At 35.2% G+C, this 27,540-nt stretch overlaps 5 protein-coding genes across 5 annotated transcripts; 3 read left to right on the top strand and 2 right to left on the bottom strand.

Annotated features, from left to right (window-relative positions):
* Positions 1 to 1,009: 1,009 nt before the first annotated feature.
* LOC110726623 lies at positions 1,010 to 3,269 on the bottom strand. The gene is made up of 2 exons (XM_021906094.1): positions 1,690 to 3,269; positions 1,010 to 1,601 (listed from the first exon to the last, which is right to left on the bottom strand). The coding sequence occupies exons 1-2, from the start codon at positions 3,267 to 3,269 to the stop codon at positions 1,010 to 1,012; spliced, it is 2,172 nt and encodes a 723-aa protein (XP_021761786.1).
* A 5,288-nt stretch (positions 3,270 to 8,557) lies between these two features.
* On the bottom strand, positions 8,558 to 13,419 carry LOC110726670 (methylthioribose kinase-like). Its single transcript, XM_021906142.1, has 6 exons — positions 12,994 to 13,419; positions 11,723 to 12,032; positions 10,991 to 11,165; positions 10,672 to 10,873; positions 9,149 to 9,363; positions 8,558 to 9,014 (listed from the first exon to the last, which is right to left on the bottom strand). Exons 1-6 carry the CDS (start codon positions 13,177 to 13,179, stop codon positions 8,843 to 8,845), a joined length of 1,260 nt encoding a protein of 419 aa, XP_021761834.1. The 5' UTR covers positions 13,180 to 13,419; the 3' UTR covers positions 8,558 to 8,842.
* Positions 13,420 to 14,020: 601 nt separating this feature from the next.
* LOC110726668 lies at positions 14,021 to 17,832 on the top strand. The gene is made up of 8 exons (XM_021906140.1): positions 14,021 to 14,317; positions 14,389 to 14,614; positions 14,933 to 14,995; positions 15,200 to 15,336; positions 15,440 to 15,477; positions 15,585 to 15,627; positions 16,609 to 16,773; positions 17,287 to 17,832. Exons 1-8 carry the CDS (start codon positions 14,191 to 14,193, stop codon positions 17,463 to 17,465), a joined length of 978 nt encoding a protein of 325 aa, XP_021761832.1. The 5' UTR covers positions 14,021 to 14,190; the 3' UTR covers positions 17,466 to 17,832.
* A 1,229-nt stretch (positions 17,833 to 19,061) lies between these two features.
* On the top strand, positions 19,062 to 20,348 carry LOC110726669 (50S ribosomal protein L7/L12-like). The gene has a single exon (XM_021906141.1). The coding sequence runs from the start codon at positions 19,395 to 19,397 to the stop codon at positions 20,049 to 20,051; it is 657 nt and encodes a 218-aa protein (XP_021761833.1). The 5' UTR covers positions 19,062 to 19,394; the 3' UTR covers positions 20,052 to 20,348.
* A 2,639-nt stretch (positions 20,349 to 22,987) lies between these two features.
* Positions 22,988 to 27,054, top strand: LOC110726667 (glutamyl-tRNA reductase-binding protein, chloroplastic-like). The gene is made up of 5 exons (XM_021906139.1): positions 22,988 to 23,555; positions 24,081 to 24,161; positions 24,247 to 24,351; positions 24,513 to 24,662; positions 26,527 to 27,054. The coding sequence occupies exons 1-5, from the start codon at positions 23,166 to 23,168 to the stop codon at positions 26,764 to 26,766; spliced, it is 966 nt and encodes a 321-aa protein (XP_021761831.1). The 5' UTR covers positions 22,988 to 23,165; the 3' UTR covers positions 26,767 to 27,054.
* The last annotated feature ends 486 nt before the right edge of the window (positions 27,055 to 27,540 follow it).

Here is a 27,540-nt window from a genome sequence, read left to right as displayed (position 1 = left end):
CTTATTTGGTTCACGTATAAATTGAATTCCAATCTTTTTAAATGTGCGTTGATATCATCCTTAGCTTTTTCAATCACAATATAATATTTGATGAAATTGACTGTCATCCTATCTTCATTCATTATTCTATGGATGAATTCTAACGATTCTAATTAATTCCAACCTTGGATTAAAAAAAATAAAATTGGATTAATTAAATGTCCAAGTCAAAGGGTATAAATCACCGGCATAGACGAGCACAGGCATGATCATGGTCTTAAAAATGTCTTCTTTCTGTCATTACAACTTATATTATAATTAATTAATTGGCATTGTCAAACATTAACTTAACAAACTTTATAGTCTAACTATGGATGGCCCTAACTAATAGCTTGTCTTTCAATTGTAGCCCGACCCATAATATATAATTAATAAGGTGATGAGGAAATTTGTTAATTATTATTATTCCTTATCCATCCAAATTAGAACTGTTACAATGGAATAGGAAAAAAAAACAATAATAAAAGTAGAAAATTTTCTATGTTTTTAATTTACTTTTATTCTTTTAACGCGTTATATACAACTTTAGAGACATTCAAAATTTTGAGCTTTTTATTTTATATTATATCCTTAGTCATACTAGAAAGATAAACTTCTCATGTTGTTTACACTCCATCTACTTTTATTCTCAAATGTCGTTTTGTGACTGCTTATACTCTATGTTGCACGGATACCGACACGGACACGGACACGGACACGATACGGACACGGGAAAACGGCAATCCTGAAATAGGGGACACGGGTACGGCATATAACAAGGCATATAATATATCAAAAAAACGAGAATTTGACAACCTATTCAATAAAACACTAAATAATTAGCCTCAAAACACACAATTTTGTTAAAACAAGTAAATAAACAAAGTGTACGAACGTAGTCTCATACATATCAAGAAACCATCAAACCAAATACATGTCTTAATAATAGTTTTACAAATCATAAATAAAATAAACAAAAGTACTAATAGTTTCATTCTTCACCATCACCAAGTACATCATCAAAAATCATATTCTCCATCTCGGGTTCATCAAGTGAGAGCTCGGCCATCTCTAGAATACCAACCTCTCCTAGGTTGTCATGCTCATCTCCACCCACATCCCACAACTTAGATCTCCCCTTAGTGTATTCTTCACTTCTCCTAGAAAGTAATCGAAGGTTGTTATGAATGTATACCAAGTCTTGAGCACGTTTAGGAGTAAGCTTATTTCTAGTGCAAGAATGAATAAACTTATAGGTGCTCCAATTCCTTTCACTACAAGAAGAGGAAGAAGGTTGACCTAATAGCTTATAAGCCAAACCTTGAAGCATAGGCACTTGGGAACCATAAGTTGCCCACCAATTTTTAGCATCCATCAAAGCCATATCATGCATGCAATCAATGTTGAGAAAGATCCCCTCTGATTTTTGTGAGAATATTGCAAATTCCGTGTTGATCTTGAATCTTTCATCGGGACTTTGGAAAAGCCTTCGAAAGCATTGTAATCTTTGTGTGGAAATTTCATTGTCGGCATTTGGAGCAACTCGTCCCGGGACCTCATTAAGCCATTCTTCCGTGTTAAATCTTTAACAACAAAATAAGAATAGCCATAAGAAATTAAATAAAAAACAAGGAAAAATAAATAAAGATGAATTAAATAAGTAAAACTTACCTTGGATTCAAAGAATGTGCTAATGAATGAAGTGGAGTACTACCCTTACTCCAACGACTACTAAGAATCCCTTTAACTACATTAAAGAAGGTAGATTGTTCATAATCTAGTTTACCCTCTTTCTTGTAGATGGCATCTTTCACCTTTTGAACCATAATGTCCCATCTTTCATAAACCAAATGCAAGGAAGATTTGTCGGTGTCACAAACCCTAATCATCTCATAGATTGGTCGTGTAAAATCAAGAATGTAATCAACTTTTTCCCACCATATTTCATCCAAAATCTTTTCCCTTACATGTGAGGCTTGCCCGCGTCGATCATCCTTGTATAAGGACCAATTCTCACTAATAACCATTGATTGAAGTGATGTTTTAAGGAGTTTCAACCTTTTAAGCATGCACACAATTGAAGCAAAACGAGTGTCGGCAATGCAAAGTAGTTTTAATGGCGAAAACTTATTGAACATTGAAAGCCTCATCGAATGATTCATTATGTAATTTTTAATGAACAAGGCATCTGCATGAACTTCCGTTATCCAATGAAATTCATCATATACTTCAACATTATTCAACACATTCTTAGCTGCACAGATGCTTTTCATTGAAAGATTAAGTGTATGAACAACACATGGTGTCCAATATATATGAGGATACCTGCCCTCAACCAATTCCCCTGCAGCCTTACAATTACTTGCATTATCTGTGATTATTTGAACAACATTTTGATCTCCAATTTCATCAATCACCTCACTTAGTAAGGTAGCAATGAAATCTTTGTCCTTAATCTCACCCGAGCAATCAATAGCTTTCATAAACATAGGACCCGTTTCAGAAGCAATCATAATGTTAATCAAAGGCCTTCTTTGTGGATCACTCCACCCATCACTAACAATGCTAACACCTTTTGTTTTCCATGTGGCTTTCATAGGTTGTAATAACCTATCCACATTTTCTGTCTCTTTACAAAGCAAAGTTGTTCTAAGTTTGTTGTATCCGGGAGGCTTATAACCAGAGAGATTAGAATTGGCAGCCATTGTATATGAACTAACATAGTAAGGGTTTCTAGCAAGATTAAAAGGCAACCCCCCTGTGTAAAACATTCTAGCAATTTCAGAATCCAAGTGGTCACGAGATTTCACATTAAAAGCATCGGAAATTGTATTTTTTGATTTCCTCTTCTTTACATTATCAAATGAACCTAGTCTCATTGATGTAGCTTCAGTTGATGTGTGAGAAGATATGGGTTCATTTGAAAAAGGTGGAACTTTTGGTAACAAAGATTTTTTATAATCCTCGGATTCACGATGAAGCGATCTTAGTTTAGCAAGGTCATCAATTTTCACTTTATTACAAGTTTGAATCCCTTTCCCTTGTTCACCTAGCAAATGAGCTTTCACTCTAGTGTATGAACCATTTTTAACTTCGCCGCAAAAGTTACATTTCCAATTATAATTTCCTCCACCACCCGATATTTTATCACCCTTAACAACAAACTTCCACAAAGGGTAGAGGTCTTTCATTGACTCAGATGAATTACTACTACCACTGACATTGCATGAAGCAGAGGAACTAGAAGACATTCCTGACAATTTCAGCAACACAACAGCACATTTCAGCAAGACAACACAGCAAAGTGAGCAACACAACAATACAATTTCAGCAACCAGCAAGTCAGCAATACAATTTCAGCAACCAGCAAGTTAGCAACTCAGCAATACAATTTCAGCAACCAGCAAGTCAGCGAGTCAACAATACAATACAATTTCAGCAACCAGGGCACAATACAATTTGACAGCTGAACCCATCTCACAATTAACATCACAATTAACAATTAACATCACATTTAACAATTAACAATTGCGAATTACAGTGATACTGCCTCCACGGCTCCACCTCACAATTAACATCAGCATTCAGCAATTGAATTTCAGAAAACAAAGTACAGAAGACAGAAGTCACATAACCCTTACCTGGTGGTGGACTGGTGGCTGGCGAGTGGCGACGGACGGTACTGGGTGGTGGACTGGTGGCTGAGGACGAACAACGACAGCCTGAAACCTAGGTTGAGCGAGTTAGCGACTGAATTAATTGAATTTAAAAAAAAAACAAAGTACAGAAGCCAGTCAAGCCACGGCCTGAAACCTAGGTTGAGCGAGTTACCTGGTGGTGGTCTGTTGGACTGGTGGCTGGCGACACTGGGGTGGTGGCTGAGGACGAACAACGAGCGGCGAGTGAAGTCTGTGTCTCTGTGAGAGTAGGCTGTAGGCGACGAAGCGACGGTGAACTGAGTGACGGTCTGGACCAGCAGCAGCAGGTGAAGCGACGGCAGTTATCGGCGCGACGGTGAGTGGCTGACGGTCTGGGACTCAGGGAGCTTGAGTAAGGCAGTAGGTTTGTGAATTGTGAATGGAGGAATTGAGAATGTGAGAGAGTCAGAGAGAATGGAGGAAGTTGGGCTTGTAAAGCCGTAATTGCGTGTCCATCACAAAACGGACCGTGTCTGGGTGAGACACGACCCGTGTCCGTACAGAAGAAATTCAAAAAAAAAAACGGACACGGATTTTCGCGTGTCCAAGACGTATCCCCCCGTGTCCCACGCGTGTCCGTGTCCGACACGCGTGTCGACTCGGACACGCCACTTGGCAGGCGTGTCCGTGCATCATAGCTTATACTGTTATACAATTGACTACCCTTCTGTTTTCTTTCACCTCTTCCTACTAACATTGCGTGATTACCGTTACTATACTATTTAGGAACTTTATTGGTTGATTATGGTTGTGTATTATTAGCATTTAGTTGTATACTATATTTTTTTTGGTGTTTGGTGTTTGCCACAAGGACGGGGTGAGAATCGATCCTAAGATCTCCTGTAATCGAGAGGGAAACTCTAACCACTTGAGTTATCCCTCACTCTCATACTCACTTACTATATAGTAGAAGTATTCATTATAACTTTTTTAAGGTTGGTAGCCGTAAGATGATCCGGTTATATGCTTCTACAAGAGTGAATGGTCAATTAGTCATAGGCAGAGGTGAAAATAGTTAAAAGAGTCAGGCAGAGTATTTGAATAGTTACCAACTATACAAAACTCGCTTAAATCTATTACTTCGAAAGATGGCAATAGGCCGGACTGACTCAAGGTGTGGTATGACATCGGCATGATGTAGGCACTAGACACCACATGAAAATTTATTGTGCGTGTTAGGCCTTGACCCACAATGTTTAGAAGAAGTACGATAAGACAAGACAAAACATGCTAAATGAGTGAAACTTGACTTAGGCACGCAAGCACGACATGGCTTGATTGGCATGGTGGTGCATGATTTTTTTGAAAATTTTAACATGGCATGACACGTAATTCATTGGCTAATCCTAAACCACGTGGACTCGGGACCTTTAGCACGAGACCAAGCACATACATCCTATATCTTTAATTACTCATACCGTAGGTACTATTCAATAGAATTATTCAAAAAACAAAGCACTATTTCAATACAAACATATGAAAGGGCAATTAAAACCAATACATTATATGTTTACATTTATACCATATTCATCTTTGTTTTGGCTTCTTGTAAACTAAGCATATCTCATCACAATCATTTTCAACAATATAATGTCAAAATCAGAAATTAAATTGTGATATAGCATAGTAATGAACTTGTAAGGAAGTGGCAAGATCAACGGTTCAGATGATTACAATTTGAATGAATTAAACAATCATGGATCATGGTTTAATTTAATTTAAACTATTATACCATGCATGTTCCTTAATATAAGTATCACAATGTAATAACCCCGAGACGTACTTTTACCTTCTTAACATTAGCTAAACTAACTAATTTAATTAGCTGCATTGAACCTTTGACTGCTTTTATGTAGCTTCTACAATCACGATTGTTGATAGAGTATACAACGTATTTCAAGATCTCAGCCATTAGCTTAAGTTTTTTAGCGTAATAGAGTATTAAATAAATTCCTGCATGATTTCAACCATTAGCTTAAACTTTTCGTTAAGATAGTCCTTTAACATGCATGCAATTGCTTTATTAGCTACATACAAGTATACAACTTAACGAACAAGAATGTCCTTTCAGGGACATCTCTTTCAAAATCAAGTTTAGAGAAATGGCTTGGTAGTATATATGTGTCTTTTCTTTTAGATATCAATCTGTTTATAATCTATAAAATCCAAACCAATCTATATTTTTGTTCACATCTTCTTTTAAGGACAATAAATTAAAGTCCATTTATCAAAATATATTTCCACTACCAAATTCTTTCACTATCTCCATCTTTCTTCTTATACATTTATATAGCACTGTCAAAAACCGAACCGAACTGGTGAAACCGAACTGTTTCAACCGATCCGAATGAGAACCGAACCGATTAAAAACCGATTTTATAAAACCGAAAACCGACCCGAACCGTATGTTAGTAAAACCGAAACCGAACCGATCCGAGTAAACGTTAAACCGTTTAAGAACCGAACTAAATCTAAACCGAACTGAAAGGAAACCGAACCGAAAATGAACCGAACCGTTTCTAACCTGAAACCGTTTGAACTGACATAAAAACCGTTTACACCGAACCGTTTACAAACCGCAACCCGTTTGCACCGAACCGTTTATAAACCGAACCGTTTATGAACCGAACCACTTATAAATCGAACCGTTTACAAACCGCTTATAAATTAATTACATTTCTCGAATCCCGATAAAACGATATATACCTTCATAATATCATCTTTTATATTTTTTTTAACACACACATTAACTTATTAAGTTATTTAAAGTATAAAATGTGAATCGGTTAGCGTGTAAATGTCTAGCGTTGCGATTAATAAAAAAATCGAATACCGTATAATAATATAATGACGTCATATATTAGAGAGTTAGAAGTACTACGGATTTGTTATATGATTATATTTATATCAGTTTAGCTATGTCTGTAAGCAATACACTTGTAATCGTGTAAACTTATAAATGATAGAATTGACTAGTAGATTAGTACATAAATACAAATACTTAATTAGATATGACTACATGAGTGATTGACTAATATGACTATATGAGCAATTATCAATTTAGCATAATTGCATAACAGATTAATTAACAGTGTAGTAGACCATCCTACTCGGTAATATACTAATAGCATTTCAGTATTTGATCTATTAGACTCAAGTTAAAAGTTACTCTTTCTTATTAACTTGTTAGTCTAATTAAGAAATTAGTAATTATTAATTAATGACTTAAGCCTCAGGGGTAAACCAGTAAAGGATATACAAAAATATAATAATCTTATGATTCTCATCCCTTTATACTAATAAATATTTAACTATGAGAATATGAGATGGTTAGATGCTATGTATATGTATAATCGATTGAAAGAAGAATCAATATTACCTTCTTATTCATTAATGTTTTCTTTCATTATACAAATAAAACTACTTTGTAATATCTTCATATATAACTTTATGCAAATATATAATGATAAACGAGTCTTGATTAACAGTCTTGTTGACTAATTAAGAACCGAACCCGTTAACGAACCGAACTAAAATAAAACTGAAACAAAAAAGAACCGAACCGTTTCTAACCCGAAACTGTTTGAACCGGGATAAAAACCGTTTACTCGGAACCGTTAACAAACCGCAACCCGTCTGCACCGAACCGTTTACTACCCGGACCGTTTACAACCCGAACCGAATTTAAACTGGGATAAAAACCGTTTACACCGAACCGTTAACAAACCGCAACCCGTCTGCACCGAACCGTTTACTACCCGAACCGTATACAACCCGAACCAAATTTAAACCGTGGTTCGAATAAACCGAAACCGAATCGAACCGATAATTATTTAAACCGAACTGAAACCGACCCGTAAGACTTTTGAACCGATTTCAAACCGAACCGATTTCAAACCGAACCGAAACCGAACTGTCAAACCGTTTTGACAGTACTACATTTATATAATTTATTCAAATACAAAGGTTTTTCTCAATGATTATGTTTGTCATCCACGTTCTTTCCTCAACAACATAAAGTGCCTTTCTATTCAACACAATTGTGAATGTCCAACCAAAATGTATTGCAATTTAGTTGTATTTTTATCTCTTTAATCTAACCTATGTACTAATCTTAGAATATTTCTTTATTTTTTTCTTTTTTTTATGACTTTGAATTCTAAAATCTACTGGGTATTACTTTTTTGGTTAATATGTAGAAGTAAGAGTATAATTTTATTTATTTATTTATTTATTTTGAAAACGGAAGTAAGAGTATAATTTTGATTTAGGGAAAAACAATATTTTATTTTATTTTATTTTATTTATTTATTTTTTGTTGTTGTTGTTTAGAGAGTTACAAGGACGGGTGATGGGAATCGATCTCATAATTTCCTAGAATCAGAAAGGAAGCTCTAACCACTTGAGCTAGTCTTCACTCTCACAAGGGTATAATAGTCTTTACATACTATAAAAAAATAGAAATAAAAACAACATTTTGAATGTCCAAAATAGGACAACCGTAACTATATTATGGGACGGAGGGAAAGGTTCATGGAATTCAGTGCAAGAAGCCAGTCAAGCCATGAGTAGAGACATAGAGCTCAATTTGGCAAATCTTGATAGATTGAAGCGGCCCTATCGTACTTTTGAAGATTCATATCTCACTTTAGATTACAAAACAAAACTACAGTATTACTTTATAAGTAACGACATTTTTTTCTCAACTCATTTGATGAATTTAATCTTTACTCCTAACCTCGTTATGTCTAAGTCAATTAGAAAAGTTGATAAGAACTCTCAAAACAATTATAAAGGTTAAAAAAAAATTGTTTATAGGCAAAATTCTACAATACGAAGTATTTTTACTATAAGGGTACTTGTAGTTACGTTTACGGATAAATTATGAGGCGTTCAAGGTTCAACTATACATGCATCTTTGCCGAAATATGCTAAATCAAAAGGGAAACCATGAAACTAGGAGAGAAATATAAACTTACTCACTCATGAGTTGTATTGTTTCCTTCACTCGATGTATTAATACGATCAACAGAGTTGTAGTCTTGTAGACTATCAACCTCAAAGAAGCTCATCGATTATTCCTAAAATTACATCTATGAACTTGTGCGTGATGCAACATCAACAAATTATGAATCAACCTCCTGTATAGCTGTGATTACTTCATCAATAGAAGCAAAATTCCTGCGTTTCTTCATGAGCATTTTTCCAAAGTTGAGCGCCTTCCTCTCACAGTCAGCTCGTTTGGAAGCATCAGTAATTGATTCAAAGTCCTCAACATGTGCCACACCAACGATTCTCCTGTATAACACAAAAATTGGAAGATGATCATTGTATGTTCATCCATCCAGATCACAAAAGAGATTAATTTAAAGGTAATCCTGTCGTAAAGAAGCACTAACAGGCTAAAAAAAAAAACAATGGGTTAAACTCACCTTATCATTTTGGCAGAGCCAAATCCTAGAGAATCATGGAACAAATCTTGTATATACTTTGTTTGCACGAGTTTCTGAACATCAGGATTGTTATAAATCTGTGGAAGATATGCTTCACCAGGTCCATCCTTGTTTTCATCCCAAAGAGCGATAAATTTTTGGTGGAATAGATTCCAAGTGTCACCGAGAGTTTTGAGGATCCATCTCTTGTAAGCCTATGAAACACATTGAAGATTAAAAAAAACCAACAGAATTTTTTTTTTAAAAAATGTAGTTGGATTTTCTGATTCCACAATGAAGCAAAATAAAAAACATACCAAGGAATAAATGAAAAAGTGCAATTTATTCTCAGTGGATTAAAGTACAACGCCTAGCATAACGCTTAGGCGTTGTACTTTTGAAATGGATCAAAGCTGTAAAATCTAATTGATATAAGCCAGAATACACACTACTTATATAAGATTAAAAATAATTTGCCCGAGTGGACAAACTTCCCGCAAAAGTTTATCAGTAAAGTGAGCCAATCAATCCAAAGGGCTTGTCTCCCATCAAATAACAAACTTCACTCCCTGCTCAGTCAGATCAGGCCAAGGGGAAAATACAAAGGGTGTGAAGGGTGCCGAAGCAATCTTGCAAGCTTCACGAAGAAAGCAAGCAAAAAGGAAATAAAGATTGGGAAAATAAAATTAAATTTAGTCATAAAGTAGCGTTCAGAAAGTTTACAAAACTAATGTCTTTAAAAAAAAAAAAGGGCTTACAAAATAAAGCGTTTAGACTTTAGACAGAAGATTTAAGGAGATAACAGTGGAAAGGAGTGTGATGAATTCATTATCAGCTTGCCACCTAATCTTTCCTTTTCCTCCATCATTGATCTCTAAACACTACTGTAAAGCTAATGATTCAATTCAGTATTAACAGTCTAGAAAAGCTATAATAATATTATGATGCTACACTTTAGTTAACCTAGATGTTTCTGCACATTTGTAAATTCCAACACAACTCAGTGAATCACAGTCAGAAAGAATATATCCAATATCCATCTATTGAAAGGATGACGATGAAGAAAATAAACTATGAAACATAATACTTGCAGATATGTTAGAAGTTTTCAGATAAATGAGAGTTCTAAACTCGGCATCTACCAAACAATGCTTTAAGCCTATGTATGTTAAAGATCCACTATTTCTCAGCTCAATATCTATTTCTCTCCAACACATTAGGAAAGGTAAAAATATGCTTGTTGTCAACTAAGAGATGCTCCAGAGGACTACAACTCTGCAAGGCTTATCTTATCATACTTCAGAATAGGCTACATTTCTTTATCTCCCCAATACCAGTTCCCACCACTGCAACTCAGACTTTGCAGTCTTTGCCAAAAGTATAATCCTTATATTGCCTGGCAAGCTAATGTAAAATTATCCTCAGAGTTTCAGTACGTTGATCCTCCAAGGATCATAGGCAATAATACATCCCAGAGCAACAAGTAGACAAGGAAAAACAATGAGTAGATAGATTGAGCTAACCTTTCGGTCATTCTCTTCATTTGCATGTCCATCTTGAGCAAAGAAGGCCAAAATAAGGTTTCCCAGATAAGCTCCTATGTCAAATCCCATCGGCCCATAGAAGGCAAATTCTGGATCAATCACCTGAGTTGAATCCTGAGTGACCATGACAGAACCAGTGTGGAGATCTCCGTGAATAAGAGCCTGTGCTCTTTCACAGAACCTGTAACAAGGAGCAATAATTAACTCACGCTTCTTCTAAAATGGATCATACCATAAAAGAACTTTTTTTAAAAAGCATTATTTAAAAAGCATTATTCTGTTCAGACAGAACATTTACTTGGATTTCATCTGAGCAACTTCAAGCTTCAAATCATTGTCATCACGAACAGCCTCGGCATCACGATCAAGGTGAGGAGAAGTCCAACGGTTATACTCAGATACCTTGTACGGATCAGAGAATACAACCTGCTCAGTAAGCCGGCACAACTCCACATTTCCACAGAACTCAGCAACTGCAAAAACCATTAATTATACTGAGGAAGGATGCATTTCGATAGACGTAAGACCAACAGAAGATAAATGTCAAAATATACACAATGATGGATGAGAATCACGAGATTTGATCTATCCTTGGAAACATGTACTAACTCAGAACTCAAATAGCATACAAAACCACAGTAGAATCTTCAATATCAACCTGGGTTACTCAAAATCTTCAATTCTTATCAAGCACCCTTGTCAGATCTTCAACACAGACGCTAAACACTTCAATTTGGATCAAATACACGAAATTTTTTCATAAATATTATGTAGTGGCATTTGACACATACAATTACCCAACTCTGAGTAGCATAGAGTTTGACAATATTGTAGAGCAATTAATTGAAGTAAGAGTAAGAGGCAGCCATAAAGAAACAAATTTGACTTATAGTACTAGGTTTATACAGAAACAGGAGTGGTATAAGAAATCAATAAATTTTGTTCCAAATAAAATGAATCAGCAAATGGCATTGTCGAATGAAAACCACAAGGAACAATAAAACAGAACAGCAAAAAGAAAAGCATGTACCTCTTTTTTTATGCTCCGTAGTGGTAGTATAAAGAAGAGAGGTATAGAACAAAGTCCTTGACATATATTCTGCCATGTGTTCTGAATGCAATGGATATTCAACTCCAGCAATCAAACCCTTTCTAAGGATGATGTGTGGAGGCTTCAAATAACGCATGCCAATCAAAGACATTAGACGATCAAAGTGATAAACCTCTGGAACATGAGCAGGACACAAGCGACCATGTTCTTTCAATGTCACCGCCTCAAAATAAGCACGTTCTTTTGTCATTGGCCATGATTCGCCAATGCAGCGTATGTAAGGAAGTGCCTACAACGCCACATATTAGTATTGGATTCCCTAGTTTATCACGAGAGATAAGATAATCACACAGCCAACAACAATACCACTATTCTAAAATAGCAATGTACAGAATCAACAAAAATAGTTGAGTTCATCGCGAGGGTACACAAATTCCATTCTCAGGATAAAATAAGTAATTCCTTAGTTTATTATGAGAGACAAGATAATCACACAGCCAACAACAGTACCCCTATCTAAAATAGCAATGTACAGAATCAACAAAAATAGTTGAGTTCATCGATGGTACAAAAATTAGTCCAATTCTCAGGATAAAATGATCTTTCTACAGATTCACAGTGCTAATATCTTATTCATTGCCTGCTTATTTTGTTCACAATTTTCTTATTTTAAAAGTAATTTTTCAAGCATAAGGTTTAGCATAATACAACAAAACTCATTTTCTCCACCCATTACATTAGGAATGGAACACTAACAAATTCCCATATTTCTACTAAAAAGTAAAAATAAACACCCCTTTACTCCCAAAAGTATACTTCGTCTAACATTCTCCTTAACCCTCATTAGATAGATTTGCCACAATTACACCAAAATTTAGTGTATGATCCTATCACCTTTTCCGAACATGTCAAAATAGTATACATACACAACTATTTCCGAATTCCGAACAGAGAGTAAGTGTTTGATAAACCTTATTCAATTGTTCCAACAATGTATTGAGATAAATCACACCTTGCAATTACTTACTATTGTAATTGACTAATTTCACATTTCAACAACACATGATTTCACAACTTCTATTTATGCAATTAAATTCATGTAATCATCAAATGTCGTAAAATTACAGAACAATACTAAATAATCCTAACAAAAAACATTCACCCATTACAACAAACAATTATTCCAACAATAAAGTTCAAAACTTTATAATCTACAGTAAACAAAAGTAATAAAAATTAATCATTTTTACCTGTTTGATGACAACAGAACCAGAAGGGGAGACAACGATGTAGACAAAATTAAGGTTACCATCTCCAACTTCTTTGATCTGAAAGTTGTCGGAATCACCAAGTATTGAAGACAGAGAAGGGGTTGCTTTTATATACTCAACCAATGATGTTTCATTAAGTGGTCGGAACCCATCTACCGCCGACATATTTTCCGGCGCCGGAGAAGTATTAGAGGAGAGAGAGAACAGTTGACTAAAAAGACTGTTTTTTGTGTGTTTGTTTGACAAGAGTTTAAAAGAAGGGAAAATGAGGCATTAATGGTGTTGGAAGAGTTTATAGAAAGTGAGAATAAAGTGAGGTTATTTGGGGAAGTCCAGGATAGCCTGATAGGAATAATTTTCAATAGTTGTAGAATAATTGAATCTAGTCTTGGTTATGAGATATGTGGAAGGTTTGTTTATAATCGAGTTGTTTAGATTGGGTTAATAATATTTCGTTAATATTGATTTATCTTAATTTATCTTATTTGACTATTTTCTAGAAAAACTTGAACTAATTTTAAGTTATTAAATTTTAAACTTACATTTTATCTTATGACAAATAGGCCATTTGATGTTCCATATCAAGATTAGTTCTTGTCAATCTGATTCAATTCGCACTAAGATAATAGATGACATCTAACGAGTCATTCTATTTAGCTTTAAGTGAATAAGTCAAATTGGACCATCACTTGTATTAATTTATTACTCCGTACAAATATACAACATACATAGATCAATTTTGGTCTAACTTGTACAACATTATAGATTTTTACTTTAATTGTTTAGGTACTATTCACATTTATTGAAATGAACTGAACTGAATGAAACTGAACAAAACTAAACTGAGCTGAAATGAATATTTTATGAAAGAAGGAAATTGGGGGCTGAACAGAACTGAACTGAATTGAACTGATTGGAGCTAAACTGAATTGAATTGATTAGAGCTGAACTGAGCTGAAATTAAGTTGAAGTGAACATACCCTTAGTCAATCTATAGAGATGACAAAGCTATATTGTAGTTCCAAAACTTTTAATTATCGGATTACTTGGATGATTCAAGTCGAGCCAATGTTGCTAAACTGAGCCAACTCCACCTTGTAACCCAAACACATACATGATTCATCCTATTCCTAATCTTAAACCTCCTTAAACCCCACCAAAATTAAACCCCCAAAAATGGCAGCAACTTTTTCACCTTCTTCCTCAACCTGCAACTGCCACTTCCTCAACCCAGCACTTTTCAATGGCTCCTCTTCAAATTCCCGCCAATTCATCAACTACCCACTTCAGTTCTTCCCTAAAGGTATCATCTTAACTCTCTCACTCTACAATTGAATGTCTGGGTAATTTGCTAATTCTGCTGTGATTAATCAGTTCGGAAGTTTCCGTTGTTCAAAAAACACAAATTTGAAGCAAAAATTAAGGCAGTAAATGGGGCAAAGGCATTCAATACGACATCTTGGGATGAAAAACCCTCTGAAATACTGCCTGATGGTAAAAGGGTGTATTTGGATGAACAAGATATTGTCACATTTCTTGACCCTCCTAAAGAACTCATTCCTTTAGACCCTTCTTCTTACAATCCTGCTTCATATCTCTGGTAATTTCCTTAATTGTATCCTATATAATGTAATTGTATTTGCTAAATTTAATCCCTTTTTTGTTTGTTGTAATTGTGAATTTGTGAGGTATCATTTGCATTATTTGGTTGTTTTTCTTCTTGACTGTTCAGTTTAAGTAAATAGTTTGACAAGATTAATTATTTTAATTGGATGATTTGTTATGATTGAAGTGCAGTAGTGTAGTGCAGTTGGGAATGACTAATTTTGTTTGAAAACTATGGTTTGATGATGGGTTTTAATATGCATATAGTATTATATTAAGTCTTTTATGTTTTTTAATGTTTCTTTATTACTAGGAAGAAGATTTCGGAAATCCCGGAAGAAAGACGGCATCGTTTACTATACCTCCTGAATCCTAGGTTTGACTCGATTGCCTTGTTTCGATCTCTAATTTTGTTGCCACTTTTTGTTTTGTTGGTCTCTAATTTGATTTGTGTTTGTGGAAGCATTTTGAGGAGCTATACTTGAACACCTCTTGCATAGTTGCATTTTGATTATATCTTGCTTCATATGTAGTTTTCTATGTCTTCTGCTCTTGTTGACAATTGTATGGAATAATGCAGGCTTATATTAGCTGCTTGGGAGGTTGCTGGAGGGCGCTACAATGATGCGAAGTTAGCTAAGATGAGCTCTTCTAATTTGTTGTCTGGTGAAAATGATGCATTGTCACTTGAATTCTGGAATTGCCGTAAAAGTGGAGGTTTCTATCTGGCTTTAGCTTTTTTTAATGTGCTGAGTGTTATCTTGATTCTTATTGTGACTTGGGAGAAATTTTTGACTGCTTTTCAAACAACAAATAATAGGTCCAATGCCTCTTGGATTAATCAAATATTTGCAGATGGTGAGTTCTCTAATCAGTCTACGCACTTTCTATCTCCCTTTCTTGTTTGGAGCTTTGTACATTGTTGAATTCTGATTCCAGAATTATGCATTGTTCTGCTATGCTAGGCATTATTTCGTAAAGATGGAAACATATATGGAAGACTTATTGGTAAGAATTTCTTACCTTGATTGTGGAAGATCATTCTCATTCTGCTTGCAAAATCTTCAGTATTACAAAGGAATAATTTGCTTTCTAAATGTTAGTGAAAGCAGTCCAACATAATCGGCTTGAGCTGCACTTTAATTGAGAATATTTTGAATCCCTAACTAAAGAAAAAATACACCGAAGTTATAATTTCTACCTGGCTTATTTCTATCTGCCCATTCCTTGTATTCTTTTTTATTTGCGGACTAGGGACATAGTTTGGGAAAATGGAAATAGCCACTTCCCCTGTTCTAGATTTCAATTACAGTTTTCTGATCAAACAGGACTAATATCTACTGTTTGACTTTTGTCTATATATCAGTAATTCCAACTCAATTACTTTCCTATAATACTTGAAGTAGGAAAGTCATAAAGCTATGACAATGAAAAAAATAAGATGTGCTAAACGGCTAAACCATGTTATATGGTTGTGGTATCTGCATTATCTACCTAAATTTAGGAAGAAGCTTTAAGATTTCTGTATTGACCAGTTTAAGAGGCTAAGACGAATTCTATTGCTATTAAACAACTATCCCAGACAAATTTAGTTTCATCTAGGGATAAATGTTAACATAGATGAAGCCGGTGCTTTTGCCACTAACATTTATGCTGGACAAATCTTTTTGCATGCTACAACTGTCTACAGATAGGTAAGTTTAAGATTCAATGATTGTAAAACTAGAGTAAGACTTGAGATGTGCTTCTTCAATCTTACATCATTGCCTTCGCACCAGGGCCCATATTTGCATCTACCACAACCGATTCATAATCTGATTGGTTTATTGTGCTCCTGTTTCCAGCCAATTCCTTAGTTTTCAGTGAATAAGGCCCTGTAGTCAGCAATCGTATGATTCTTAATCATTGCTAATGTACACTTTAGGTTTCCATTGCAGTCTGGTGTATATGCTGTTTTTTTAAATAATTTAAGTGCAAGTGCAAATGCAGGTGTGTCGCTACTGGCTCGAATGGCAACATCTTCCAGTCCACTGTATTTTACTGTAAAAGAAGTTAATGAAGTAATGCCTACTGAACAGCCATGTGATTTAGCTTATGAGTTTGGAGATGGATTGTTAAATCTCAATGATTATCCAGAAGGTTTCCCAATGCCAGGTGAGATTACTAATTCTCATGCAAACATGCATTGATATTCCACTAATTATGTAACTTCAATTTGGATGTTAGTGCTACTTTATTTTCTATTTGTGTGGCAATATCAACATACTTTTTATAGTTGGATATCTATTTGTTTGTATTGCATTTTCTATTCTACCGTCTCTCCATTCTTTCATTGCATAAGCTTTTCAAGTGACCTGCATGACTAGCATGAATTGATTCTTGTCACTCTAAGCAAACTTGCATTAACCTATTTTCTCTATTCTTCTTATATCTGGGATTCTGGGTCCAACTTTGTTTCTTAATGGTGGTGTTTCAAAAAATTTTGTAGTGCCACTGTGCCATATTGTGTAGTTCTGTAGCAAAGCAGTTGGTGATCATCAGATCATGTATTCATGTGTTTAACAGATATAATCTCTTTTACTGCTCAATGCATGGTTTATCTTCTGAGTATTTCATGTTGAATAATCAATCCTCAGTTTTAGCCTTTGAGGTTCTTTCTATTTGCAGCCAAACATCCATGGCCCTTCAATGATCAGGTTGTCATATATGTCCGTCATCTTGGACCTGGGGTTAAGGTTGGACAGGTATGGCAGGAGGGCCTAGCATTGGAACAAATACCCAAGAAGCTTTGTGGTGAAATCTTAATGGTGAAAGATTATTCTGTGTCTAATGGAGATGGTAGCTAGATGTCAGCAATTCTGGATACTCTGATGGCAAAAAATTGTTGCTGCTTCCAGATAAAATCCACCTGTAGAAACTGCAGCTTTTTATCCGTTTCTTCGTACCCTTGAGCATGCTGACCATCTCAGAGTTGTATGAAGGTTGTTGTGATGAATATGGGTTGAATGAAGAGTGTCAATATCAAGTTTATATTGTATTATACAAAGGAAACCTACTAACACAGTTACACCCTTGCAAAAGGCATCAATTTTGTTGCTTCTTGTGCCTTGCAAGTGTTGTAAGTTGTAACCCAATGTAGCATCCAACCTTCATGTATGGCTCTCTCCAGTGATTCATGCTTGATTGATATGCAATTCTGTCAGTTTCATATTATCGACAAACGTTCATGCTTACTATTTTTCGTTGCTTGGATCTTTCATTTTATTTTGGAAGCTTGATTGAGCCAGGTTGCATTTGAAGCATCAATCTTGTAAACTTTATTGGAAAAAATACTTTGGGATAGACAAAAATTAAGGGCTCTTCTTCCTTGACATCACAGCCCAAGTTATGGGCATTCCACTACCTCTCAATGAGATGGACACCCCTTTTGTGGGGCTCATTACACATGGAAACTTCTCAGTTAAGTGAGGCAATTAACTCGCTCATAATCTCAAACTTGAAGTTAGGTGTTTGAGACACTCTTCACAAAAGAAACATAATCCCGTTCAACATTCGTCTTTTATGCAATTTGCAAAATGAAACAATTGATCATCTTTCTCAGGCTCTCAGTTGCATTAGAACCAAGGAAATTTGAAACATTCCCTTATCAAAAAAATTGTTGGATGGCTCAACCTCGTTTCTAAAATTGACCAAAATATGAAATATGTATATTAAAAAGAGTGGAATGCTATTATCTTCCGTAATGAAACCTTAGACATCTTTAGAATTTACTACTGAGCGCAATTTGCGTTCAATGAATGGCACCAAAAAAGTCTCATAAATACCTTTTACTCTAAGGGTTCTCCCATTTCGAGATCTCATAATCATTCTTCTCATAGTCAATACTTTCTATCATCCATTCTTATATCATAGAAGACCCCTCCTAGCAACTTCTTCAAACTTATCACTAGAGATAGGAGTAGAGCATTCATCAAGCATCTATGTTTAACCTCGGAACGCCAAAATAATTATAGCGGAATCTATTGCTCTTCATTAAGGTGTCCAACTAGCTCTTCAATGTGGCACTCATTGATATCGAAGGTGATAACCGATTAGTCATCAACTCAATAAAAGACATTTGGGAATTACCTTGGCAAATTACACATGTTACCAAGACACTCGTTCTTTCCTTTCTCGGTTGCACAATTGGAGTATTCAGCACGTCTACAAAGAGATAAATCACGTAACAGATTGGATATCTAATGGAGTGATGTGATTTATTTTATTTATTTTTTTTTTTTTTTTTTGAGTTAAGTATGGATCTTATGTTTGTAATTCTTCTATTTTATTTTTATTCTTTTTTCTGATACATTAGGACTAACCCATGTAGGGAAGGATTCTTGATTTTTTTTTTAAGAAAAAAAAACATTAGAAAAAAAATTAGAAAAAAAAAAAAAAAAAACACTCTCAATTATTAACAGGCATTAAGCATTTTATGATTTTATTATTTACCATTATACAAAAAAATGTTGTAAAAAAAAAAAAGGGACATATCAAAGCTTCATGAAAATCCAGCAAAAAATTTGGAGGGTTTAGGGCATCGTCTTCTTCAAACCCCCATTTTATTTTGTGAACTTTCACCAACTTTGTCACTCTGCTAGAAATTACCAGTACCCATTTCTTCAAATCAATGTTGCAAACCCTCTAATTTTCATACTTCCGACCGATTTTCTCTCTCTCCTCAATCTCAAATTAGGGATTAGGGTTCTTCAGATCTTACAATTTGATATCATAAAATGAGTTTATTTTTGAGATTAAGGCAACAAATCCCAACTGGGTTAATTCCAAAACCCTACATTTCATCCCTAATTTCTTCAAAAACCCTTAATTCTACCTGGGTTTATCGCACTTATGCTCAACCTGCATTACAAGAAGAGGAATTTGAAGAAGTTGAAATTGATCCCAGAAAACTCCCAGCAGATTATGACCCATCAAAATTTGATCCAACATCCCACCGTAGCCCACCGAGTGATCGTGTTTTTAGGCTAGTTGATGAGGTTTCATCTCTCACATTGGTAGAAGCAGCTGAATTAGGGACAATTTTGATGAAGAAAATGGGAATGAAAGAAGATGAAGTTCCTGTTATTGGGGTGTTGAATCCTGGGGCTGCTGCTGGGTTAGCTCAAATGGCGGCGAGTTCGCCTGGTGGGGATGCTCAGGAGGAGAAGAAGGAAGAGAAGTCTGTGTTTGAATTGAAATTGGAATCATTCGAAGCGGCTTCGAAGATTAAGGTTATTAAGGAGATTAGGGCATTTACTGAATTTGGATTGAAGGAAGCTAAAGACTTAGTGGAGAAGACGCCGTCGATTTTTAAGAAGGGTGTGCCTAAGGAGGAAGCTGAGCAGATTATTGAGAAGATGAAAGCTGTTGGAGCTAAAGTGATCATGGAATGAGGATGAATTAGTTGATTGCAATGACAGAAGGTAGTCTTTTAAAATTAGATAATTTTTTTCGACTTTGATCGAGTTAATGGAGGTATTGCTGTACTGCTATTTTTGTTTACTGCATCTTGGTTGTTTGAATGAAATCTATAAATTTGGCCAGGAAAAATTTGCCTAATGTACAATGTAGTTGTTTAATATTGGAGCCTGATGTTTTTGCCTTGTTTGGTATGTTATAAACAGAGGTTCTGCAAAGTTTATGTTTCTTTGATAGCCTTTTCAATAATGATCAGGTTTATAGCTTCTTAAGCTTTCATAATATGCTCAAGTTGCAAATATTCTGATTATGTAAATCATTCAAGTGATGATTGATGTTCATTGTGTTTTCGAAAGCTCTTTGCAATGAGTTTTTCATTGTATTTTAAGTGTCATGTATGTAGCCTTTGTGTGATGTTGAAAATATTGTGAAAATGTTGCTTAATACTGAGCAAAAACTGATGTTATACACTACGGAAAAATAAGAAAAGGTTATAAGCTCACCTTTGTTTGGCATCCATTTGTGCCATTGAAGAGAGCTTTGTTGTTCTAGTAGGGTGAAATATGAGTGTTACAATTTGGTCTTTCACAAACAGATGATTCTTTCGATTTGTCAAATATGTTGAACTTTTGACAGCCCCTTACGCACCAACATTTAATTTCTTGTCGTTGGCATGTAGGTATTCTATCTGGAGAGCATATCAAACTATCTTATGAAGTATGTGTGAAAAAAACTATCTTATAAGGTTGTTATGACTGAAACTGTAGCATATTAAGGACACCTACCTATTTATATCATAGCTCAGGAGCTCAGGACGTGTTTTCTCTACTGGCAGGGGCTACCTGACTAGTGCCCTTACAAGTTTTAATAGGCTGCAGATTGTGGGATATGTTTCTATGTTTTATCTCCTGCAATTGGGTAGTTGGAGTCCTCGTGTTTGGGGGCATTCTAGAGCATAATACTAGTACATGCCTTGTGCCTTAGACCTTTTTAGTGGGGCAGGACCCTAGTTATGACCCTATTCCGGCTCATATGTAACAGGGTCAGGCCCGGTTTATCTATTTCAGGGTTGGGATCTTAAAAGGGTCAGGTCAGGGCGGGGCAGAATTTAAGTGGGGCAGAAGGGGGTCATGTTTATTGGTGAAACGAAATGAAATTGTAATTTTGGGGTCGTCTTTATCCTTTTTACCCATAAATCATAATGAAACCAGTAGCACCATTAATTTCTTAATATACTTCATTGATCCTCTTGTACTCACATAGGAAACCAATTGGCATCTGTATAGAAGTTGAAGCCTTTCCCTCGCTGTCATCTCAATGTTTCTGCCTCTTCTCCAATTTCTTCAAAGTACAGTGAAAAAGTACATCTTGTAGGTGCTTTTCTCCTATGGATTGCTCAAGTCTACAACTCTACATACAGCTTATTACTCTCTGCTTACTGTTAGATAAACTAGTTGTGGCATTTTGATGTGTCTGCTTCTATATGATCCCGTTTGCAGGTTATTGTGCAAGTAACTCGACTAATAGCCACCTCAGTTATCTGTTTTGGTATATATGACTCTTGATTACTGTATATTATAACTGTCCTGTACTTTTTCTCCAAAGCGAATGATCACCCTTGTTCTTGGCCACCCTGATTGCCTGCATTCTGAGGCAGGCTTCCTATCTTTGCCGTTGACTCTATGTTGCCCTGAATACTCATGATTACTGCAAAGCATATACAATGTCTATGTCATACCAGATTTTTGCTTCAAAGCAAATGAATAGCAATCTTCTCTGCCGCCCCTGGATGGTGTCCTCCTGAAGTCCTGATGTAGTGATACCAAAGTATAAACATATCAGCAAATTAATTTCCTGTGCTAAATGTATTTCAGCACAATTTGGTTAAGAAATATGGAGGTCCACACTTCATAATTAACCTCAATATAATGTACGTAGTATATGTATTTTAATAACCCTCATTAAAATTTTCAGCTTTGAAATTCATGACTTATTGTTGATAACATTTTTGAAAATAATTTGCTTACCAATCATATAAAGCGTTTGCCTAGGCATTTCAGCAACTGCATAACCTAAGTCCTCCTTTTTTTTTTTTTTTTTTTTTTTTTGGGTGTTCCATCCGGTTCACCCTTAGGGCTAATCCGGATTGGGGACCAGTGAACAATATAATCATAAAAATATACAGTATTTTGTAATACCATACGAAAAAGTCAACATAATACATTAATACAGAGTTTATATATATATATATATATATATATATATATATATATATATATGTTTAAATTCTACTATTTACTTGCAAGTTTGTAACACACCCTCGTGAGACGTGACACATTTTAAAGAAGTAACTAGTGAAGGGTTAATTGATGAACAACTTTTAAGCGTTACACAATAGTTAAAATCTTTACTCAATCCATCCTCTTGTCCGTGTAAAAGTGTTTTTGGATAATTCTGTCCATTTATCTTCTCTAATACGGAGTACAAGTATCTTACATAAAACGCGTACCAAAAGGTTTTATTACAAATATTTTGAAACTAGTGGAGTACTACATGGTACACATGACTTTGGTTAATAACAATACATGCCATTTCTAATTTAAAAATGCTCTAAGAATATATCAACACAAATTACTACTCATAGCGATTTCAGTTGAACTCAAGTATTGTTATATTGTCAAAGCAACTTCTTTGTATTGCTCGTATTGATAAATTAAGTATCGAAGTTGGTATCCAAGATTAGCAATCAATTATTTACTACGAGTATATTGTTACCCTATTAATCTTTCCAAATGAATAAAACGATTCTCTCTAAATACGAGTACTCCGTGATTTTGTACTCCGTATCAACGAAATTCATAATCTCGTCTACATTAATTCCGTTTGAGAAAATCTCTTGTCCTTACAAGACTACAACAAAGTAACGATAATAAGCTAAGATGCGCACATTTTGGAGTGATCCCGGAAAATACAGGGATATGTCAAGGGCTCGAAAAAATCATCATCATCAATTCATCACATCCAAAATCTAGTTTTGAACAAAACCATTGTTCAACCTTCTTAACCAGTAATCTTCAATTTCTGCAAAAATGATACTGCAAACTCAATCTCTTTCTTCCCACATTATCCCTTCAAATTATCTCCCAACCCAGAAACTCAAATCATCTTCAAAACCCCTCAATTTTCTCTCTCCTAAATCTCGCAAATCCCCCCTAAAATGCTCCTCCATTTCAGTAGCTTCAGACCCATCATCATCATCATCAACAACAGCCACCCAAATCAAACCTTACCCAGCTGAAGTTTCAAGGACTATAATGGAGTTATCTTCATCTGGGACTCTTTCTACTTTGACCCATGATGGTTGGCCTCTTGGTATTGGTGTTCGTTTAACAGTTGATTCTGATGGTACCCCTATTTTGTGCACTAATCTCTCTAATCGACATTTTTCTATTGATAAAAGGTCTACTCTTCATGTTCAGGTTTGTGTTTAATTCTTCAGATTCTGGTGTTTTTTTTGTTCTTGTTCAATTTTGAATTGTGGGTTTGCAGCGTGAGATGATTATTAGCTGAATTTAGATTGGTTGGTTCATGATTTTGTTTCTATTTATCCAAATGTGTATCTGATTAGCAAAAGTGATAGTTCTGTAAATTAATTGGTTTTATAAAATTTGATATTAGTACTCAGAATTACATGATCAACAACCTGAATCGAGGCGGGTTTTCGTTGTTTTTGTTAGAGATTTTATGGTTTAATGGTAGTTAGTTGAAGGTGATAAGTTTTTAATAGGATAAATAGAAGATTGGAATCACCGCGAGGTTTGCTGTGTTGGTTGAATTTGGAGTTTAGGACTGCAATTTGATGTGTACTGCTGATTGACTTGCAAATGATGGAATCCAAAAGTTAATTTTGGTGCCGGGACTTTATGAAGTGTGGTTATATGTTTCTGTATTAGTGACTTGGTAATCAGAGGATGAGTGGATGATGAGTTCTCGTATGTATGCAGCTACCGCAATGTGGATTGAGGACACCACAGTGTACTATACAAGGTAGCTTGGATAAACCTGATGACAAAACGACAGTAAAGGTAAATTATAATTTTTGCCAAACCTCTTCCGTTTCACTGTTAAATTGAAGGAGACACCTATAACTTGCTATGTTTGATCCTGCAGAAGCTTCATTCAGTGTGGAAAAAGAGATTTGGGGAAGAGATTAATGAAGACCTATTGTATGTTGTCTCTGTGGACCGCATACTGCAGCTAGAAGATTTTCAGGAGGTGTGGTGGGTCATATTATTGTTGGTTGTACCTTTGTATCTTAATTTCCTTGGGACTGTAAACACTGTATAGTAAGCGCCAAGAGGAGTTTGGTATGGAGAATTTCATGTCATCATATGTGAATTTTTAAGATGCATAACCTTTGCTCATTATATTTGCAGGATGGTGTTTGGGTTACATCTTCTGATTATAAAAATGCATACCCAGATCCTCTAAGAGATATTGCAGAAAAGGTTGTGACTGAGATCAATGCAAACAACATGGAAGATGTGCTTCGCTTTTGCAGCATTTATGCAGATTTGCAATTCCAGGTATCTTCCTATTCCGTAAGCTGGATCCTTGAGAGAATCACATAATTTGCATTGCAAAATTTGTTTTCATGTGAAGTGAACCAACCCTCTCTTCCCAAATTGTGAAAGAAGTGGAATGGTGGTCCTAGGAAAATACAAAACTTGTCTTTAATGTGCAATTATTCAGTTCCGAAGAACTTTTATACTGTGTTACTCACCCAAACAAATAGCTTGTTCGGTGACTAACCATAGTGATTTAAAAAATCCCTTGTCTAAGTCAAATTTTAACATATCAAGAAGCTTATTTCTTGTCAAAGGGGTGAGATGGCAATCATGTGTCAAGGTTCTTACTTCTCAGTGGAGAGTGTTTTTCATCTGACCATTTCATTTACTTGCACATATTTCCCAAGCCATTTCATGCTATGGCCTCTGGTGACTTCTTTATGTGATTTACTTGGTATGTCAAAAAAATTCCAAGCTATTCTTTATTAGGCCATCCTAGTATCTTTTAAATATCTTCTCTCCCATTCTATAGTTATGTTTTAAATATCTTCTCTCCCATTCCATTTAAATATCTTCTCTCCCATTCTATAGTTATGTTTTAACGTGGCCCTGACATTCTTTAAGAGGTGAGAAGTTTACAAGTGAAGTGAAGTACACCATTTGAACTCATAATTGGTTTACATATCTTAGTTGGTTACTTGGGCACATAGATGCTAGATTTTTGCGATTATATCTGTGTAATTGCAAGGAGATTGGTTCTTTTGCCTTTGCATGAAAATTCAATTTGTTTCTATTTATTGTTTAAGTCTTTTGAATTATGCTTTAAAAGTACTTGAGTTCTGCTGCCTATAACAAAAGTATCCCAACAACAAAAGCTTGTGTATAATTTGTAACTTTGTATACCGTGCTTGAGTTCTACCAAGTCCCAAGTATCTTCCATGAGGTCTTGAAAGTTGGCTGCTGTCCACAATCCTCAATCTTTAATCGTATGCCTCCAATGAGGCTTCTTTATTGGATGCATAAGTGGAGGTATCAGATGTAGCTGTATCCAATACATACATAGATAGGTTGTTGTCATTAGACTATTGATAAAAAGTCCTCAATAAGCTATTCCCTTTTCAAGAGTTTATTGATCTCATGGTCTGTGTGCAACTGTTGTCTCCTTAGGTTTTGATTTGTCTTAAGAGGAGCGAGGACTGAGATTCGCTTTTGTTGGTTAAAAATGATTGATGTAACAGGAATCTTATCAGTTTTGACCTTTGGTACTGTGTACACTGTACAGTGTGAATAGTGACGGAGCAGAGGTAAAAGCTATGGGATACACAATTGTCTATCGGAATGGTATATCTGTCAATTCTGTGTAGAGCCTTGTGATCGGTCTTGAATCTTCATATATCTGATAGGGAAATGAGGACATGGAATCTGTGTGATTGGGGAGATGCCTATCTTATAATCTTTTTCATGCTTAAATCTTAATTACCTTGGCCAATGAAAGAAGATTTCTCCACCCAATTTTAACTGTGCCTAGTGGTGTTTTATACTTTTCTTATATGCTTCGATGACAGCTTTTATGCTTGTGCTCATGTAAATCTCAACTCAACCTGATTGCTATCGTTCGGTCTCTCTAGCTGTCTGTTATATCAAGGTATGTGTCAAGTGTTTGTGTAAAATGATAGAGGGATAGGATATATCAGTATCAGCTGAATTTTTCTGTAGATGATTTTGGTATACAAAAATTTGTGTTTATCATTGTAGCTCTTAATAACTTCTCTTGAAACGATGGAGTGAACATGATTAGAGGGATAAAAGTACCTTTGTCGTCACTCAGTAATGGATTTAAGTTTTGTGTCGTGTTGGCTTGATTATAATTGCTTTTCTGCAGGTATCAGAGGCAAAAATGGTGTGGGTTGATAGGTTGGGTTTCGACATGCGTCTGTATTCACCTCCAAGTGGAATGTATGAGATTCGGATTCCATTCCCTAGGGAAGTGACTGATGAGAAGGGTGTGAAATCAACATTCAATGGGATGTCTCAAATTGCTTGGGAAGTAGAAAAAAATTACTATCCCCTAGATTTTAAGAGAGTTAAACAAGTAAAGAAGATTGTGGTGGCAGGATCATAGAAGATGATGGATTTCATTGCTTATACTTGTCTCTTCTTCCCAGAGGCATATGTCTCTTTGACAGGCCATTTTTTGAGGTGGAAATGTGGAATGATAACCACTTCTGCAATTTGTTCCGGGTGCATTGTTGTCTTTGTTGGCCATTTAGATTACTGGCAAAACTAAAAGTTGGACATTATTAATAGCAGAGTATATTTCATATGCGGATTGGTAGTTTTAGATTGTAACTGTATCATCTATTGTTGAATCATATTAATCCTGAATTTAAATTGGCAGCCAAATTTTGCATTTTGTGTATAGGTAATAAGTTTTTATTGGCATTGCGCGTTTTCTAAATTGTATATATTCATGGAAAAATTACGTGTGCGGTACACTACATAAATGAACCAGGTGAATTAATGAAAGAAAGTAAAAGGTAGCAAAAACAGAGAGCAAAAAAAAATTAATACAGCAAGAAAGCTAAATTAAGTAAAAATAATTTTTCTTATAAGTTTATGCACAATAAAACCTCACAAGATAAAGAAAAACTAAATAAATTAAAAATTTAATGGTGGATGATTCATGAAATATATCAATCTATTGTTGTTATATAGCTAGTTAGTCTAATTTCACATGTAATAAGGAAGTTATTGTTTAGGATGAGTTCCTCATACTATTGTCATACGTGCAATCAAGCAATTCAAATGTGTTGTTTGTTAGCCAAGTGTAGTGTTAGAAAAGTAATTTGTAACTAATTACCTAGATTGGAGTAATTTGTTTACAAAATTTAATATC

The sequence above is a fragment of the Chenopodium quinoa genome, unplaced genomic scaffold (assembly GCF_001683475.1).
Source record: "Chenopodium quinoa cultivar QQ74 unplaced genomic scaffold, ASM168347v1, whole genome shotgun sequence".
NCBI lineage: Eukaryota > Viridiplantae > Streptophyta > Magnoliopsida > Caryophyllales > Amaranthaceae > Chenopodium > Chenopodium quinoa.
The sequence above is the reverse complement of the archived record's forward strand: the minus strand, read 5'-3'. Positions and strand labels throughout refer to the sequence as shown.